Source organism: Rutidosis leptorrhynchoides, chromosome 4 (genome assembly GCF_046630445.1).
Source record: "Rutidosis leptorrhynchoides isolate AG116_Rl617_1_P2 chromosome 4, CSIRO_AGI_Rlap_v1, whole genome shotgun sequence".
Taxonomy (NCBI): Eukaryota; Viridiplantae; Streptophyta; class Magnoliopsida; order Asterales; family Asteraceae; genus Rutidosis; species Rutidosis leptorrhynchoides.
Window position 1 is genome coordinate 160,031,475 of NC_092336.1, and position 21,040 is coordinate 160,052,514.

General features: G+C 33.9%; 1 protein-coding gene across 1 annotated transcript; it reads left to right on the forward strand.

Annotated features, from left to right (window-relative positions):
* The first annotated feature begins 9,669 nt into the window (after nucleotides 1-9,669).
* LOC139845544 (uncharacterized) lies at nucleotides 9,670-18,549 on the forward strand. The gene is made up of 2 exons (XM_071835801.1): nucleotides 9,670-10,553; nucleotides 18,315-18,549. Exons 1-2 carry the CDS (start codon nucleotides 9,686-9,688, stop codon nucleotides 18,350-18,352), a joined length of 906 nt encoding a protein of 301 aa, XP_071691902.1. The 5' UTR covers nucleotides 9,670-9,685; the 3' UTR covers nucleotides 18,353-18,549.
* Nucleotides 18,550-21,040: the final 2,491 nt, after the last annotated feature.

Genomic DNA, 21,040 nt, shown 5'->3' on the forward strand with positions numbered 1-21,040 from the left:
CATAAATTATACTTATTGTTATTATTATTATTATTATTATTATTATTATTATTATTATTATTATTATTATTATTATTATTATTATTATGTTAGTTATTATTATTATGATTTTTATTAATTTAGTTTACATTATTATAATAAGTATTATGAGTATTATTATATTTAGCAGGAACATAAGTATTAGTAATAAAGTTATTATTATTATTAACATTATTACATTTATATTAACAATATTATTATAACAAATAAGTATTTTTCCGAGTATATTTATTACAACTACCCTAATATTACATATAATCATATATATTAAGATTATTTATATAAATATTTACATATTACAAATTATTGATTTTTAATATAATATTAAACTATATAAATATTAATTATTTTAAATATATACAAATTAATACATATAACATATAAACTAAGATATATTATATATAAATTTGTTCGATTACAAATATATGTGTTAATATACATTAATGATATAGGTTCATGGATCCGAGGCCAACCCTGCATTGTTCAATGTCGTCATATGTATTTTTATTACAAAATACAGTATTATGAGTTCATTTGATTCCCTTTTACTCTTTACATTTTTGGGACTGAGAATACATGCGCTGATTTTATAATTGCTTTATTAAATGCTTTTGAAATACATTTTGAACTGCAAATACATGAAATGCTTTTATAAATGTTTGACGAGATAGACACAAGCAAAACATTCCTCGAATGAATTATTATGCAGACAGAAGTTCTGCGGATTATTATTGAGTTATGTGGACATGATAATTGCCACCATTGAATTATGTGGACATGATAATTGCCACCATTGAATTATGTGGACATGATAATTGCCACCATTGAATTATGTGGACATGATAATTGCCACCAGTTGATGTGAATGTTACATATCGAGAGAATGATTTTATACACAGGTTATGTGTATGTTATTTTTGTGCACAAGATATGTGTACGGTTACTATGATTTATGAAAATGGTATCGTACACGAGAAAGATGTACTGTATTTAAAGATATAGCATGTACATTACAGGTGGGTATAGGATTCGGGCCCATTTGTACCATGAAGCATTTAAATTTTGTGGTCTATCAAAATGATGAATTTTATTGTTTTATGATAAACCTATGAACTCACCAACCTTTTGGTTGACACTTTAAAGCATGTTTATTCTCAGGTATGAAAGAAATCTTCCACTGTGCATTTGCTCATTTTAAAGACAGTATTTGGAATCGATCATCGCAATGGAACCAGTTGTTGGTGACTTCGTCCAGATGGATTAGGACGGGTCCTTTCAGTTGGTATCAGAGCGGTGGTCTTAGTGAACCAGGTCTTGCATTAGTGTGACTAACTGATAGTCGTTAGGATACATTAGTAAGTCTGGACTTCGACCGTGTCTGCATGTCAAAAGTTTTGCTTATCATTTTTGTCGAAAATCATCTGTTTATCATCCTTAGGAAATTACCTGCTTATCATTCTTAGTCTAGACACATCTTACTGCAATGATTGCATGAATAGTGTATAGAAAAAATTCGTATCTTAGCGTATCTGCTAATTCATATCTTAGCATATCTGTTACTGTAGACTTTGCCTGACAACTTCCGTAGATTCCGCCGTAACTTATGGGATTTTAGTATTATATATACATATGTAAATTATGTATTGCAGGGTACTAATCTACATCCTATAATCTATTTCTTATCAAAAATCCTTCATCTGATCGTACGAGATGAATCCCTCAACCAGTTCGAGTCCCTCAGATTTCGATAGCTATTCCGATAGTTATTCCGACAGCTATTCCGACATGGATATTAACCTAAGCTCCGAAAGCGATGTCACCAGAATGAATCAACCAATCATCCATCCCCAATTTATCTGATGGGTTCGTAGTCGACTTAATCAATGGAGACGCGAAGAAGGCGATCCTTTTCACCAACCGAATTTACCTCTTGATGAAGAACCCGAAGTACTTACCGGTGAACCAGTCTGAAACACCATTTTCACCCTCATTTCTTTTATCTCGTCATGATTACATACTATCTCAGATTCTAAACCTTATTCATTCGATCGTTCTTACCGACAACCATCCCTGAGTAATCGAAGAAGTCAACGAACTTCGCGCTCGAGTAATTAATTTGGAAAATGTGGTGCAAAACCTACCAGCTTCAATAACAGCACCGGCAACACCAGTACCACCAACAACCTAAGTTTCAACATCACACGCCCCAACATCTCATTATGCACCTCGAGCATAATCATTGTTCTACGTATTGTTCTACATCAATTATCTTCGTTCTTCATGTCGATTATGTAATCTTTAATATTTTAGAGATTATGTATTCTAGTTCTAACGATAAATCAAATGAGATTAATATCATTTTGACTCATTAAATCTATAGTTACATCTGAAGAAAATATATATGTATATATATTTTCATGAAAATTGTAATTAAAAGTTCTTTTGTACAAACTGTTAATGTTGAAAATATTTTAACGGGTAGGTATTACCCTAGAAATATTTAGATTTCGCATTAATAAGTTACACTGTATATTCTTCGAATTTGATTCAACGATCATTTACTATCCTATTTACAACCACCGATATACATCTCCGTCAACACAGAGTAACCATTTTCAATCAATTTTATATTTGGATTTTGACCTATCAGAATCCAACAAGTGGCATAATGAAGAAAACGTTGGACAAAATAAAATTTGTTAGAAACAAATAAATTAACTATGAGAAATTTTGTTAAGAATCCACGCTAACTGTTCCTAGCTAATTGTTCCCAGCTAACTGATTACACTTTATTTATCGCAATTTAATTATCGTAATTTACATTCTCGCAATTTTATTTATCGTCATTTAATTTCTGTTATTTACTTTACGCATTTTATTTATCGTCATTTAATTGCTTTATTTATTTTACGCACTTTAAATATCGGGACACGTATACAAGGTTTTGACATATCGACGCATCTATATATATTATTTGGAATTACCATAGACACTCTATATGCTGTAATGTTAGAGTTCACTATACAGGGTTGAGGTTGATTCTATAATAATATATATAGTTTGAGTTGTGATCGAGTCTGAGACATGTACACGGGTCCTGATACGTATTAATTAATTCGAATATTATATATTAAACTATATATGAATTATTGGACTGTTAACTGTAGACTATCGACTGTGGACTAATAATATTGGACAATTAAAATGAATTAAAATATTGATTATAACCTATGAAACTAAACATTTCTTCAAGTTTGCCACTTGATTTCATCTTAAACCTCATTTGTACCTTGACGATTCCAATCTGCGTTCACACATTTCATAATTCTTGAAAACACCTTAATTGAAAGGAGGATAACCCAACCGCACTTCATCTACAGAAGAAAAGATTGATGCATATAGTTATGCACTTGAAAACTCTCGGAACCTAAGTAAACGTTTAACACGTATCTGTGCTAATTCCTTTAGTATTATGATTACCCAGAATAACTTGGTAATTTCTTCTAAAGTATCAAATTTTGTCACAGCTCCAGCAAGTTAACTTTGACTTTTTAGTCGGACTAGCCTTACTATAACCATGATTTATATGCGTGCTCTTTTATTGTTACCGGGGAACCTTTTATATTCCACCATATTACCAGCAGATGTGCCAGCAACCTCGTCGCTCCTTGGCTTAAATCTCTTTGATAAATCACTATATTTATCTATTGAAGTCTTATCATGAACTCATCGGCATCTTGTAACGAGAATTGCCATACCAATTACCGAGAATTAGCAATCAGTATTTCAAATCCCGCAATGTTTCTACATCAACAGTTATATGTATGACATTTATCTCTTAGAATTATGATCTCTCATTCTGAAATTCTGAAATGCACTCAGTCACAAATCAATACTCCGAATGTTGAAAAAGCTGAAGGAAGCAGCAGAAACCATAGACAACCATAAACGACCTTAATCATCGAAAGTTTGATGATAAAGAATAGTATGTTGGAAAAGCTCAGAAAAGTTGGAACTGGAAAATGGATTGAGCTAACCACGAAGGAGACCAAGGACAAATACAAGGATCATACCATATATTCAAAGAATCCAGGTAATTCTGGATCCGATGAAACCTTCAACGAATATCTTGCTCCGTACTCATGTTAAAGTCTTGCGGAAAATCTTCTTCATCAACCATCGAACTTAGAAATTCTAAAATATCATCATAAATATCTTCGATATTTCTGAAGATATTTTCATAAATATTATCGTCCAAAATTATTTATCTCTTCGTGCTATCTATATTACATCATAAAGGAAACTACTTTAGTTTCTAAAATTCTTTAAAATTCGAGTTTAAATTATGAAGGAATTGTGGAGAAGTGGTGGGAATTGAAGCATGGGTTAGTATAATATAATGACGCCCGGCCAACATGATTATATTACAGTAAGTCATGCTGAGTTTCTAATGGAACGTGATAAAGGATCACAGATCATACCTTTATCAAGAACCATGTTACATAACTCTTTCATTCTACTTAACCTCTGAACATATCAAGAAAATATATTCTTGATAGTTCCATCTTCAGCGATTCGGATAATTAGACAAATCAAATCGTGCTATTACGTTCTTTCTTGTTTAGAACATTAAGTTCATTCGAAATTCCATACTTACGAATTCTGGACCGTTACTTGCTTTACTAGAGGTCGAGAAGATAATAAAAAGGCAAAGAGCTCCAAAATATAAGAGAAAATATAAAGCTAATAAAAACACGGAGGTTACAAACTGTGGATATTAATACGAATAGCAATATAAAGACACGGTATAATTAAGAATAGTATTACCCCAAGGTAAAAGTAGAAGTAAACAGGTTCTTCTGGAGGAAGATTGAAAAGAAGAATGACAGAATTGATAATTAGGAAAATATCAAGGATTAGAACGGGATTAAGCATTTTCAAAATCTTTTGGATGTATGAACTAAGAAAGAAAGTATTGGAATTGTGAGAATAATAGAACAGAAGAGCTTAATTTATAATGGAAATATCAGATAGGGTAATTGAGGCAGATCACCGTATTTAATTATAGAGATCTTAATTTCCTTACTCGCCGAAGAACCAAATCTTTTAGATCAAAGATTTTCTTTAAATCCCTTAAATTCCGGAATTCAACCCTGACTCTGTCTAAAGTTAAGATGAATCTTTACTTTCCTATTTCATTTTTTTTGTGATAGCTTCATTCGTACTCTTCGAATAATCAAATTGTTTTATCCACATTACTCAATGATGATAAAACTTTATTTATCAACTCATATTCATCATGAAAACATTTTTATTGTTAGTCATGACCACCTCACTCAAATTTCGGGACGAAATTTCTTTAACGAGTAGGTACTGTGACGACCCGAGAATTTCCGACCAAATTTAAACTTAACCTTACTATGATTCCGACACGAGAAGTAAAGTCTGTTAAACCGAGTCTCAAAATTTTGAACTGTGTGCATGTAATCATTTAACCTTTGACTATTCTAGATTCACGAATAGGTATTTGTAAATAGATATATAAATAATTATATATATATATATATATACATATATATATATATATATATATAGATATATATATATATATATATATATATATATATATATATATATATGTGTGTGTGTGTGTATATAATTTGAAATATAAATTGAAATAATATATGATTTATTTGTTAGAACTAAATATGTAAAATAATTAACAATATAACAAGACCTATTATTTAAAATATATTTATATATATATATATATATATATATATATATATATATATATATATATATATATATATATATATATATATATATATATATAAAGTATTTCGGATGTAATTAGTTTTCCAAAACACACCTTAGCCTATAAATAAAATGTTACACGTACAGTTATTTATCGACTAACTTTTATCATATGCATAGTTACTACTCACATATGCTAGAGACTTGTTAAATCGACATGCTACGTGCACTCCTATTATTATTTCTAAAACTAACTACTACTTCAAACTTGTTAGCACAATTTAATTACACAAACGGGTCACTCTCTTGGGCTATTTGCACTACACAATAACGGACTATATTTTGGGACTAAGGATTTCCCAATAGAGAGTTAAAAATGCAACTTACTTCACTTACATTGCATTAGGTGATGGAGTAATCATTTTTAAGAGTATATAAGTTAAACTATCTATGATTTAAGTTATGTTGGCTATTGAATCTTCACATATTTCCAATCACACTTATTCTCGGATTGTTTGTTCTCTTGCCCTTTTTAAATATACAAATTTAAAAAAAGTAAACTTATATATAATAACCACAATATATATGTATATCCAATATTGACAATAATTATATCCGTAGCAATCAACTATCAATTTGACATCCACTTTATTGTTTTTCTTTCCACTAACTTGTGTGATACCCGTGACTTTTGTTTCTTATAGTTAGTGTCTTTCTTTTCTTTTCAGTATAGTATTCTCTTTGACAAACTTGACACACCCACATGCATATATCCACAACCTTTCTATTTTGCAGACATTTTTTTTTTTTTGTTATCTTCTTTATGGAACACACCTTTTGTTTATACTTATATAACAATACATATGCTAATGCATATTACAACTTCACCTGCCTTTTATATCAATCCCATCACCTTCATCTAACCAACACCTTAAACCATCAATCCGTGATATTAACTACGCTACTTTCTTTTCCTACTCCTGTCCAATTACGTTCGCATTTATTGATTAAAACAAGTAGACCAATGCAGTGAGTGCTGCTGTATAATCACTGCTGCTGCACCTGCTGTTTCAGTTTTATAGTTCGAACCATAACCCACCACTAAACATCACCACCTTCACCATAACAAACCGCCTCTATCACAACCATTAACTACCATGGAAACGACCTGCAACAGCCTAGCTGCTGCTCCATTATTTTCTGTTTGTTTCAGTTCGAAACTCACCCAACAAATTTGTTAACCACAATTACAACCATCATTATTACTGCTCCTGCTTGTACTATTGTTGCTGCTATTGTTCGAGATAACCATTAGAACCACCACAACCTCATCATCAATCATCACCATTAACTTTCAAACAACACCATCGATCATCAACCAATCGAAATTATCATTACTATTATCAGTTAGACACACGATTGGATTTAGTTTCATTCTTTTCTGTTTTCCCTGCTATCCTTCGAACCACACCACTACAACCACCTCCGTTTCACTTGCATCTATTCCTATTACAATTACAGCGACAGGATTGAAGAGGATACAGTAAGAAACGAATCATGGTGTTGTCACTGTAATGATACCGTGTAAAAAGATGATGTTGGAAGTCATTGTATAAAGGCTGCTGTATATACCTGTTTCTTTTTCTATTCTGTCGACACCAAGAACACGTCCAACGACCTTAAACCACCAGTGATCTTTAATCATCATTCAGTTGATTCTCTTTACTGCTATAAATCCGATCTCCAACAATTTGAACATCTCTTTCATTGAACACCGTCCCACTCATCAATTCTCTCTCCCTCTCTATTTTCTGTACCATCGTTTCTGTTTTTCAATCTATGGTTGCGTGTAATGTTATTCCTCTGGTGGCCGACAAGTTATGTTTTATGATTGATAGTGATTTCATTAATGGATGATGAGGTAATGAATGAGATAAGGAGTACCAGCGTATTTTTTTTTATTTCCTGCCGTTCAATTTCCAAACTAAACCCACAAATTATTAATCGGGCCTTATTATTATTTTATATATTGGACTGCAAATTGGGCTTGGGAACTGTCGTTGGGCTTCTATGCATGATCTGTGAAAGATTCATTTTTTTTTAAGCCCAGTATGATTGAGTTTGTATTCAAGCGATTAGATTTTAGGAGGAGAAGTTGAAAACAGTCTAATATTCGGTTAAATAGAAATGGATTACAAGTTTAATCAGAAAAGCTAAAGTGGTGGAATGGTTAAGAGGGTTGTTGGAGTTCCGAGAGGTCGCGGGTTCGAGTCCCATCCTGGGCAATGACAAATTCTTTTTTTTTGGGAGACTTTTAAGGGTATACTCTCTTATTATTATTTTTTTCTATTATTATTATTATCATAAATTATACTTATTGTTATTATTATTATTATTATTATTATTATTATTATTATTATTATTATTATTATTATGTTAGTTATTATTATTATGATTTTTATTAATTTAGTTTACATTATTATAATAAGTATTATGAGTATTATTATATTTAGCAGGAACATAAGTATTAGTAATAAAGTTATTATTATTATTAACATTATTACATTTATATTAACAATATTATTATAACAAATAAGTATTTTTCCGAGTATATTTATTACAACTACCCTAATATTACATATAATCATATATATTAAGATTATTTATATAAATATTTACATATTACAAATTATTGATTTTTAATATAATATTAAACTATATAAATATTAATTATTTTAAATATATACAAATTAATACATATAACATATAAACTAAGATATATTATATATAAATTTGTTCGATTACAAATATATGTGTTAATATACATTAATGATATAGGTTCATGAATCCGAGGCCAACCCTGCATTGTTCAATGTCGTCATATGTATTTTTACTACAAAATACAGTATTGTGAGTTCATTTGATTCCCTTTTACTCTTTACATTTTTGGGACTGAGAATACATGCGCTGATTTTATAATTACTTTATTAAATGCTTTTGAAATACATTTTGAACTGCAAATACATGAAATGCTTTTATAAATGTTTGACGAGATAGACACAAGCAAAACATTCCTCGAATGAATTATTATGCAGACAGAAGTTCTGCGGATTATTATTGAGTTATGTGGACATGATAATTGCCACCATTGAATTATGTGGACATGATAATTGCCACCATTGAATTATGTGGACATTATAATTGCCACCATTGAATTATGTGGACATGATAATTGCCACCATTGAATTATGTGGACATGATAATTGCCACCAGTTGATGTGAATGTTACATATCGAGAGAATGATTTTATACACAGGTTATGTGTATGTTATTTTTGTGCACAAGATATGTGTATGGTTACTATGATTTATGAAAATGGTTTCGTACACGAGAAAGATGTACTATATTTAAAAGATATATCATGTACATTACAGGTGGGTATAGGATTCAGGCCCATTTGTACCATGCAGCATTTAAATTTTGTGGTCTATCAAAATGATGAATTTAATTGTTTTATGATAAACCTATGAACTCACCAACTTTTTGGTTGACACTTTAAAGCATGTTTATTCTCAGGTATGAAAGAAATCTTCCGCTGTGCATTTGCTCATTTTAAAGACAGTATTTAGAATCGATTATCGCAATGGAACCAGTTGTTGGTGACTTCGTCCAGATGGATTAGGACGGGTCCTTTCATCTCATGACCAATAATCCTACCTTAAGAGGAGAAGGGGGAAGTGGGGTAAGACAGGAAGAAGTAGAAGCCCCGAGAAGAAAAGATGATCGTTTTGAGTATAAGAATTTTGCTAATTGTCATCCACCGGAGTTCCATGGTAAGGTTGACCCGATTGTTAGTCAAAGGTGGATTGATGAAATTGAAGAAACTTTTATGTTATGTGAATGTCCCGAGCACCTAAAGGTAATTTACGCGGCTCATCAAATGAAAGGAAGTGGTTATGAATGGTGGAATTTCATAGTTAAGTCACATGGGCGAGATGTGGCAACAAGTTTTTCGTGGGATAAGTTTCGTGAAATGTTTATGACACAATTTGCTCCACCCGCCGAAGTTAGTAGGTTGAAATCCGAATTTATGAATATCGAACATGGAAGTAAATCGGTGACCGAGTTTAATGCCGAGTTTAATGATAAGTCCCAGTTTTGCCCGGACTTTGTTTCAAGTCCCAAATTGATGATGGATCACTATCATGAGAAGTTAAACCCCGAAATAAGTGAGTTTATTGATAAGAGCACTTATAAGACTTTAGCCGAAATGATGAATAGGGCTCTTGTGAGGGAACATGAACTTAGGAAGAAAGCGGCGTTTAAACGAAAGTTAGATCAAGATTCAAAGTCAATGCAAAGTGTTAGCCCGAAGAAGGGTAAGTTTAGTTCCGAGTCCCCGCACAAGTCAAAAGGGGGTTTCATGTCGGGAAAGAGTGGTGGTAAAGAAGTGAAGTCATGTAATAGGTGTGGTAAGAATCATGCGGGCGAGTGTAAAGCGGGTACTACCGATTGTTATTCGTGTGGGAAGCCGGGTCATAGAGCCGCCGAGTGTCCTAAGAAGGGAAAACAATGTTACTATTGTTTTGAAAAGGGTCATTTTCAAGCCGAATGTCCGGAGTATAAGAAAGACTTGGCAAGTGGTAGTGTTAAGAAAGAGGTTAAAACGGAACCAAAGACTAGTGATAGCCGACCAAGAGCCCGAGCTCATCAGATTACCGCACTCGAAGCGAAGGAGTCCCAGAATGTGGTGTCAGGTACCTTTATTGTAAACTCTTTACCTGCGCATGTTTTTTTTTTATTCTGGTGCTACGCGGTCGTTTGTTTCTTATTCTTTTTGTAAACATTTTGACATGACCCCAAGTATGTTAGAGCATCCTTTAGAAGTTGAAATAGCGGAAAATAAAACCGTTATGGTGTATAGTATCATTAAGGGATGTGAAATTATTTTGGATGATGAAAAGTTTGTTATAGATTTGATACCCATGCATATGGGAGAATTTTAGGTAATTGTGGGTATGGATTGGTTAGATGACAATGAAGGGATAATTTTGTGTCGTAAGAAAATTGTATTAGTTCAATCACCAAGTGGGAAAGTTATTTGGATTTATGGGGAACGGGCTAGACGTGCTATTCCTATATGCAAGTATGCTAGAGCTAAAAGATTTTTGTCTCATGGGTGTTGTGCGTTTTTAGCACATGTTGTAGATGATTCGAAGAAGGTTGTGGGATTGAGTGATGTACCGATAGTTAATGAGTTTTCGGATGTGTTTTCGAATGAGTTGCCCGGTGTACCTCCCGAACGAGAGGTAGAGTTTAGAATAGATTTGATTCCCGGAGCCACGCCAATTGCTAAAGCACCTTATCGATTAGCCCCATCGGAAATGAGAGAAATGATGACTCAACTACAAGATTTGATAGATAAAGGTTTTATACGTCCTAGTAGTTCACCTTGGGGAGCTCCGGTTTTGTTTGTGAAAAAGAAGGATGGGACAATGAGAATGTGTATAGATTATCGTGAATTGAATAAGGTTACTATTAAGAATAAATATCCATTGCTGAGGATAGATGATTTGTTTGACCAATTACAAGGTGCATGTTTCTTTTCAAAGATAGATCTAAGATCGGGTTATCATCAATTAAAGGTGAGGGAAGAAGATACCCCTAAAACGGCTTTTCGTACAAGGTATGGTCATTATGAATTTGTGGTTATGCCTTTTGGGCTAACTAATGCTCCGGCCGCGTTTATGGATTTGATGAATAGGGTTTGTCGACCGATGCTCGATAGGTTTGTGATTGTATTTATTGATGATATTTTGGTGTATTCTAAAGGGGAAGAGGAGCATGCGGTGCATTTACAACAAGTATTAGAAACTTTAAGAAGAGAAAAGTTGTTTGCTAAGTTCTCTAAATGCGAGTTTTGGCTTCGTGAAGTTCAATTTTTGGGACATGTCATTAATAAGAAGGGTATTTGTGTTGATCCGGTAAAGATTGAGGCGATAATGAGATGGGAACCACCTACAAATCCCACCGAAGTTAGGAGTTTTCTAGGCTTAGCAGGGTATTATCGACGGTTTATACAAGATTTTTCTAGAATAGCCACCCCACTCACAAAGTTGACTCGTAAAAGTGTGCCTTGGAGATGGGAAGAAAAGCAAGAACAAGTGTTTCAACTCCTTAAGGAGAAACTTGTTCAAGCTCCTATACTAGTTTTACCGGAAGGGAATGAGAATATGACGGTTTATTGTGATGCTTCTAAGAAAGGTTTAGGGTGTGTGTTAATGCAAAATGGGAAAGTCATAGCTTATGCATCCCGACAATTGAAGAAACATGAAAAACGTTATCCCACGCATGATTTAGAATTAACGACCGTGGTTTTTGCTTTGAAAATTTGGCTTCATTATCTTTATGGTGTTAAGTTCTCTATTTATACCGATCATAAGAACCTAAAGTATTTATTCGATCAAAGGGATTTGAATGATAGCAAAGGAGAGGGCTCGACTTGGTGAAAGATTATGATTGTGAAATTTTGTATCACCCCGGGAAGGCTAACGTAGTGGCGGATGCTCTTAGTAGGAAGTCGAGTCACCAACCGATTAAGATAACGAGTTTGGCTATGGTAATATCACCTCAAATATTTGATAGTATCCGAGTTGCACAAGGTGAAGCATTATCACCCGAAAACGTGAGAAAAGAAAGGATCAAGGGGCAAGTTGGTGATTTTGTGGTAGATTCTCGTGGTCTAAGGCTTAGATATGGGAGAATTTGGGTACCTTTACAAAGTGGTGTTAGAAGTGAGCTCCTTGACTTAGCTCACAAATCTAAGTATTCGATTCACCCCGGTGCTACGAAGATGTATAGAGATCTAAGGAAAGACTATTGGTGGCCGGGAATGAAAAGGGATATAGTTAAGTATGTGCATAAGTGTCTTACTTGTCTTCAAGTGAAAGCCGATCATCAAATGCCTTACGGTAAGTTGCAACCATTAGAAGTACCGGTTTGGAAATGGGAACACATTACAATGGATTTAGTGACTAAGTTGCCTAAGACCCCTCGACAACACGACGCAATTTGGGTTATTGTTGATAGATTGACTAAGAGCGCGCTATTTTTGGCAATACGAGAAGCTTCATCATCGGAAGCAATGTCTAAGTTATATATGAAGGAGGTTGTTGCAAGGCATGGAGTACCGGTTTCCATTGTTTCGGACCGTGACACTCGATTCACCTCACGATATTGGAGAAAATTTCAAGAAGAGATGGGCACTAAGTTGCATGTGAGTACCGCGTTTCACCCACAAACGGATGGTTAAAGTGAGTGAACTATACAAACTCTTGAGGATGTGTTAAGGGCGTGCGTCATTGATTTTGGTGGTAGTTGGGATGCTCACCTACCTTTAGTTGAATTTTCGTATAATAATAGTTATCATTCTACAATCGGAATGGCACCTTATGAGATGTTGTATGGAAGGAGATGTAGAACCCCAATATGTTGGGGTGAAGTGGGTCAAAGGGAATTAGGAAGCACAGAAATAGTACAACAAACAACCGAAATGATAGATCAAATTCGTGAAAGAATGAAGGCGGCACAAGATCGACAAAAGTCCTATGTAGATAAAAGGAAGAAGCCAATAGAATTTCAAGTGGGTGATAGGGTAATGCTAAAGGTTTCCCCATGGAAGGGTATTATTCGTTTTCGAAAAAGGGGAAAATTGGGTCCAAGGTTTGTGGGACCATTTGAGATAGTGGCGAAAGTCGGGAAGGTAGCCTATCGTTTGGCCTTGCCCGATGAATTGAGTAATATACATGACACGTTTCACGTGTCACAATTAAGAAAGTGTTTGGCAGATGAATCGACTTATGTTCCTTTGAACGAGATTGAGGTTGATGATAAGTTAAGATATGCGGAAAAGCCAATAAGGATTTTGGATCAAAAGGTTAAGCAATTGAGAAATAAGTCGGTTATGTTATTGAAAGTGTTATGGCAATTTAGAAAGGGTTCCGAATGTACATGGGAACCCGAAGAATGACTTATGAATTATTATCCATCGTTGCATCAAGAATGGTTCACGAGGACGAGAATAATCCAAGAGGGGGAGAGTTGTAACATCCCAATTATTTAAGGTATTATTTTATGTAATTTTATTATTATATATATACATGAATGGAATGATTTTGTATAAATAAATAGACAAGAGTTAAGTTTGTTAGTTAAGTTTGAAGGGACTAAAGGTGCAAAGCTAGAATTAAGGACCTCCCATAATAGAGTTTTTATGGGGAGGGTAGAAAGTGCAAATAAGGCAAAGTTATTTTAATGAAAGAAGTGAAAATGCTGGAAAATCATTTTATTTACAAAATTTTTTTTGCAGAGAGTGTGTTTTTGTGTGTGTGTGTGTGTCGACACATAGAGGAAGAAGAAGAAGGATTCATCAATTGATGAAATTGTGTTCATGCAACCATAAATTAATGAAATCTAAGGCACTCTAAGCATCCTAGCAAGTCTTAATTCTTCAATTTCTCTTCCTTGTGCACAATTATGGTTCTTGAACTCTTAAAGGCAAGGTATGAATGTTTATGTCTAAGTATTGATATTATTGGATGATTGTGATGAATCTTATGCTTAAATGATGTTGTTTGTTAAAATTGTGCACACTTGAATGATTCTAAATGAATTTGTTAGTAATTTTGGGAGTAAGTTCAAATATGAACTTGCATTTTGAGTAAAGGATATGAATATGGTGAATTTGGTGATGTTTTAGCTTAGAATCAAGTCATGCACACTAGGTGTTTGATGAAATGCCTCAATGAAATGTTTATGTGTTCTAGTCGATAATTATGAAGAAGAAAGTTCATGTATGAATTGTTTTTATTGTTGTAAGTCATGGAATTTGGATAATTGATGATTTAGGGTTGCTAGTAATGGAAATGGATTTATGTACATTTGATGTTTAATGGAAAATTTGAAGGAATTGCATGTTATGTTTATAAAGAGATGAACTAGAGATTTGTATGATTAAGGAAATGATGTTGGCTTGATAATGATGTTATATTGAAAAGGGTAAGTTAAAATGCTATATATGTAAGTGTTTTTGTGTATATGTTAGCAAATAGGGGGTTAAGTCAATGTATAAGTGTATGAAGGTGTGAAAGTTTATGAATGTTGTAATTTTGATTGAGTTATATTATTGATGAGATTAGCTCATATATAGGTGTTAATCAAGGTAAAGGAGCCTTAAGTGATCAAGGAAATCCGTTTAATCAAGGTGAGTTTATAGGGGGTAAAATGGGCGGGTTAAGAGTGACTTAGTGTTCTCGGATTGCATCCGTGCAAGAGAGCAACGACTAAGTGCACTAGTTGAGTAGCTTAGATGGAATTACTAGGTTCACCTAATGATTTCATTTATGGTTGATGTTTTGTAACATCCCGTTTTTCATCATAACATGTCCAAGGTACGTGATGAACTTTAGAATGTTCATACTTGGTTGTATAATAGTATAAAGATGATTGTACGATGAGTGCATGAAGTGTACCAAGCGTGTACGTGTTTCGTGTTCGAATGTCGAAGAAAACTGGACGTTGTTTGAGTTACAAGGTGTGTACGTACCTTTTCGATCCCAAATAAAGTTTGAGTTGATATTTCAAAACCTTACCATTAGAAAGGAAATCTTATTACGTTTCCAACGATATTTGATTCATCGAAAACGGAGTTACGGTCAAAAAGTTATGGCCAAAACAAGTTTGCTGAAGTTCGGATGAAACAGGCAATTGTCACAGCGCGACCAGAATGGCCGCGGCGCGACAAATGCCTAATTTGAGGGTCGGAAAGCTTAAAAAAAGTGATCTAAAATCACCCTTTGGGCCACGGCGCGACAAATTTGCTCCGCGGCGCGACAATAGGCACGATCTGGTACTTTTCAGCCTTTTAATGAGTTAAATGAGGGGCAAAGTTGGTATTTCACATATGGACGGGTCTTTGGCCATAAAACTGATCCCAATCTTATCCAAACCTCATTTCCTTCTCATTTCTTCCCTCCCACTCACACCCCAAACCCTAGAGAGAGAGTAAAGGGTTTAGAGAGAGAAAGCTCGAATCGGGGATGAAGAAGAGTGATTCGGGTCGGGTCTCAAGAGTTAAAGTTGTTCTCCTCATTCACGACTACGTTGTGATAGTGATGGTAAGTTCTAACTCCGAAATTCATCTTTATGATTTGATATTCAAGTTAGGGTTTTTAGCTTTTTAGTTGTAAAACCCATTTAGATGATGAAGTGGGTTTATGGAAGCTAGTTATTTTTGATACATGGCGGGTTTTGGGTTGATAGACGTTTTGGCCATGATTAGGCTTTGGTTTTGGGTGTAATCACTTAGTTTAGTGATTTTGGAAGCGTTGGAACCCTTTTGGGTGTATTTGAGTTGACTAATTTTGAAATTGGTCAAAATTAGGGTTTATGTGTCAAAATGGATTTTGAGTCAAGTTTTGGTGAATTAAGTATGTAAATACTCGTTTTAGGTGTTATTTGGTGTTTTGGTAATATAATCACTAGTCGTTAGTGATTTTGGGCGTTTTTGAGACTTAGGTCAAAATGGGTCAACTTTGATTGGGTCGAATTTGGTAATGACACTAAATTGGATTAAATGGATGTTAAACACTTTTGTTAAGTGTTAAATGGTGTTTTTGAATGAAAGAAATTGTGGAAAGTGTTTTTAGGTTAAAATAACATTTTTAACAAAAGTCAAATGTGGTCAAAGGCAATATGGGTCAATATTGCACGTGTTGGGGTTTTGGTGTAAATGACGTTTGAAATGATTACTACCTAAGTAGTAATTTAGTGTTAAGACCTAGGTTTGGTCTATTTGGTGTCGAGTACAATTTGGGTTAAATCGTACTTTGTTGAGTGGGTTTGAATTACCACCCGAAGTGGTAATTGGTTTGTGTCCATTAGGTGTTAAATGGGCGGGTTTTGGCGAGCAAGGTGAGATCCCTCGACTAAGGGATGTGAGTGTCGGGTTCTCTTTTAGAGAATTGTTATTTATGTGCATATTGTGCCTATGTGTGATATAGGTGGTTGCGTGCTCGGATATGAGGACGGAGGTCATAATACACTACTTGTGCGAGCATTCCGAGGTGAGTGGAATAATTATGCATGTATGTATATAGTGTATTTATTTGTGAATGTTATGGTATGAACCAATGAGCCGGTAGTACCATAACATGTATGTGACGAGTGTTATGATGTGAACCACGAGCCGGTAGCATCAAAGTGTGAACCACGAGCCGGTAGCACTATAAAATGAGATGTGAACCACGAGCCGGTAGCATCAAAGTGTGAACCACGAGCCGGTAGCACTATAAAATGAGATGTGAACCACGAGCCGGTATCATCGAAGTGTGAACCACGAGCCGGTAGCACTATAAAAGAGTATGACTTAAATGCGTAGTGGCATGAACCAAGGAGCCGGTAGCGTCATAGCATTACGTATGGTGTGAACCACGAGCCGGTAGCACCATAGCATTTATGGTTAACCATATGGTTTGTGTATGTGTTGTAGTGTAGCATATTATATTGTTTGGGTATATGCTATTGGTTACGCTAGCTTGCGATATTGGAGATTATTAGCTTGATACTTGAGATGGTTTGCTAATTATGAATTGCTAGCGTGTATGAGGTATTTATGTAAGTGTTTGCAAGTAGGTATATTATATATGTATATGTATAATTATTGCATTCACTAAGCGTTAGCTTACCCCTCTCGTTGTTTACCTTTTTACAGGTATTGTGATTGTGAAGCTAGTTAGTCGTTAGACTAGATGCGTAGGAGTACTTGGGCTCGATGGGGTAGCTATTGGATATTGGACGTGGATTGGGGATTCGGTAGATCCTCGGGATTATGCTCTTGGTATCGGGTTGGGCTATTGTGTCTTAACCGTAGTGTTGAATAAATGTTTCGAGGTCGCATTGGTTAGTTGTGTCGAGTCAAACTTTGTATGCGAGACACATACTCGTAAGGATTTATGGTGTCATTTGTAAACCAAGAGTCGAGATAAAACGTCTAACGTGTTATTATGATACATTGTATACGGATAACTATTTTGAAATGGTTTGTATACTTGGATGTTATTGGGACCTATCTTATATAAAAAAAAATGTACTCCGTTTTTGGTTAAACGGATTGGGGTTGTTTCATGTTTAGCTTAGGCAAGATTATTACATTGCTAGTAATCTTGTCTATGGATGGTTTAGCTTAGACACTTTGGGTGTCTATGTGCATATGTATTAATGAAATGTGATTTAAGTAGCTTAGGCATAAGAGTATGCCTATGGTTAGCTTAGACATGATTACTAGGGTCGGCCTAGTAAGTTATGTCTATGGTAAGTAAGAGTTGAATCCGAAAGTAAGTAAGCAACCGTTAGGTTGAAAGACAAGTAATGTGATTGTTAAGCCCAATGTTTTATGCTATATTATTCGCCTATAACTCACTAAGTGTAAAAGCTTACCCCCGTGTTGTTTATGTTTTTAGGAATAAAAGGTCATCGAGAAGGTAAAGAACCCGTTTGATGAGTAGCGGAGCATTGGCATTAGAGTAAGTGGTAATGCAAGTCTCTTTTTGAATCAAGCTCTATTGGTACCGCTTATCGACGCCGAGTCTTTTGTACTTGTCATTTATGTTTTCGTTATGTTTTGGGACCAAATGATGTGTTTGAAAAGTGTAAACGCGTTTTCTTGATTTAAAGGATGTTTGTAGCGTTGAATGATGTTAGGAACTGGTTTCATCAAGTTTAAATATGCTTTATGATGACTTGTTGTGTTTTGAGTTGAGGAATTGGTAAAATGTGGATTTAGTTTTAAGTTGCAGGTTAGTACCAGCCCGAGTATTATGTCGCGCCGCGACAATTGGTGTCGCGCCGCGGCATAAAGCTTGATTTGGTAACAGAAAGGCAGCTAAACATGGGTCAAATTTCCATTGTGTGTCGCGCCGCGGCATAAGCCTTGGTCTGGGCAAGCACTTAACTTAAAGAAAAAAAAAATAAAAAATTTCTATCGTATAAAAGGCGTTAAATTTCGCATACTTGTGTCTATCTTGTAAAACATTTATAAAACTGCATGTATTCTCATCCCAAAAATATTATATTTTAATAAATGGGACTATAACTCACTTTCACAGATTTTTACTTCGTCGGGAAGTAAGACTTGGCCACTGGTCGATTCATGAACCTATAACAAATATGTACGTATATATCAAAGTATGATCGAAATATATTCACAACACTTTTTATTACGTTTTAATGATTTAAGTGTATTAAGTCAGCTGTCCTCGTTAGTAACCTATAACTAGTTGTCCATAGTTTGATGTACAGAAATAAATCGATATATATTATCTTGAATCAATCCACGACCCAGTGTATACACGTCTCAGGCTAGATCACAACTCGAAGTATATATATTTTTGGAATCAACCTCAACCCTGTATAGCTAACTCCAACATTACTGCATATAGAGTGTCTATGGTTGTTCCAAATAATATATATACATGGGTCGATATGATATGTCAAAACATTTGCATACGTGTCTATGGTATCTCAAGATTACATAATATATTAGAATACATGTATAATACAATATAAGTTAGCTAGGATAAGATTAATATAGATCTGTTACCAATTTTCACGTAGCTACAACAAGAAAAATTATCCAATCTTGTTTTACTCATAACTTCTTTGTTTTAAATCCGTTTTGAGTGAATCAAGTTGCTATGGTTTCATATTGAACTTAAGTTTATGAATCTGAACAGAAAAAGTATAAGTTTATAGTCGGAAATATAGGTTATAAGTCATTTTTATAAAGGTAGTCATTTCAGTCGAAAGAACGACGTCTAGATGACCATTTTGGAAAACATACTTCCACTTTGATTTTAACCATGATTTTTGGATATAGTTTCATGTTCATAAGAAAAATAATTTTCCCAGAAGAAAAACTTTTAAATCGAAGTTTATCATAGTTTTTAATTAACTAACCCAAAACAGCCCGCGGTGTTACTACGACGGCGTATGTCCGGTTTTACGGTGTTTTTCGTGTTTTCAGGTTTTAAATCATTAAGTTAGCATATCATATAGATATAGAACATGTTTTTAGTTGATTTTAAAAGTCAAGTTAGAAGGATTAACTTTTGTTTGCGAACAAGTTTAGAATTAACTAAACTATGTTCTAGTGATTACAAGTTTAAACCTTAAAATAAGGTAGTTATATATATATGAATCGAATGATGTTATGAACATCATTACTACCTCAGGTTTTGTGGATAAACCTACTGGAAATAAAAAAAAATAGATCTAGCTTCAAAGGATCCTTGGATGGCTTGAAAGTTCTTGAAGCAAAATCATGACACGAAAACAAGTTCAAGTAAGATTATCACTCGAATTAAGATAGTTATAGTTATAGGAATTGAATCAAAGTTTGTATATGAGTATTACCTTGATTTAGAATGATATCTTACTGTAAAAAATAAGGATTTCTTGAGATTGGATGATCACTTGAAATGTATTTGCAAGATTGGAAGTAAGTTAGCAAGATTTCTTGAAGTGTTCTTGAATGGTTGTTTTTATGATGATTAAAGCTTGTAATTGAAGCTAAAAGATGGTGAAAATGCTTGGAGATGATCAAGTATGATGTTAGGAGTATTTTGAGAGAGAATTTGGAGTGTAAGTATGAGAAAATGGAATGGAAAAATGGGGTGAAATCATAAAAACGAAATTACTTGTTATAAAGAAAAAAAAAAAGATCCTTAAGTATGTTTTTATCTCATTAGTCATACAAGTTGTTAAATAATGTTTCCAAATGTTTTTGACTCTAAGATGGCTGCTAAGAATGAATTATTAAAGGTGTATATACCAATAGTAAATACATCTAGAAGCTGTGTATTGTACGAGTACAAATACGGGTGTACACGAGTAGAATTGTTGATGGAAACGAATGAGAATGTAATTTTGAGCATTTTTGCTAAATAGAAATACTTTGATATATGTCTTGAAGTCTTTCAAAAGTGTATTAATATATCTAAATACACTACATGTATATACATTTTAACTTAGTCGTTAAGTCATCGTTAGTCGTTACATGTAAGTGTTGTTTTGAAACCTTTAAGTTAACGATCTTGTTAAATGTAATTAATTCATTGTTATTATACTTAAATGAGATGTTAAATTGTTATGTTAACATGATAACATGGTGTATGAATATATCTTAACA

Coding starts and splice junctions, on each gene's coding strand:
- LOC139845544 (XM_071835801.1), top strand. CDS start 9,686: ATGTTATGTGAATGTCCCGAGCACCTAAAGGTAATTTACGCGGCTCAT. Junction 10,554..18,314: donor GTCCCAGAATGTGGTGTCAG/GTACCTTTATTG, acceptor TTATGTTTTTAG/GAATAAAAGGTCATCGAGAA.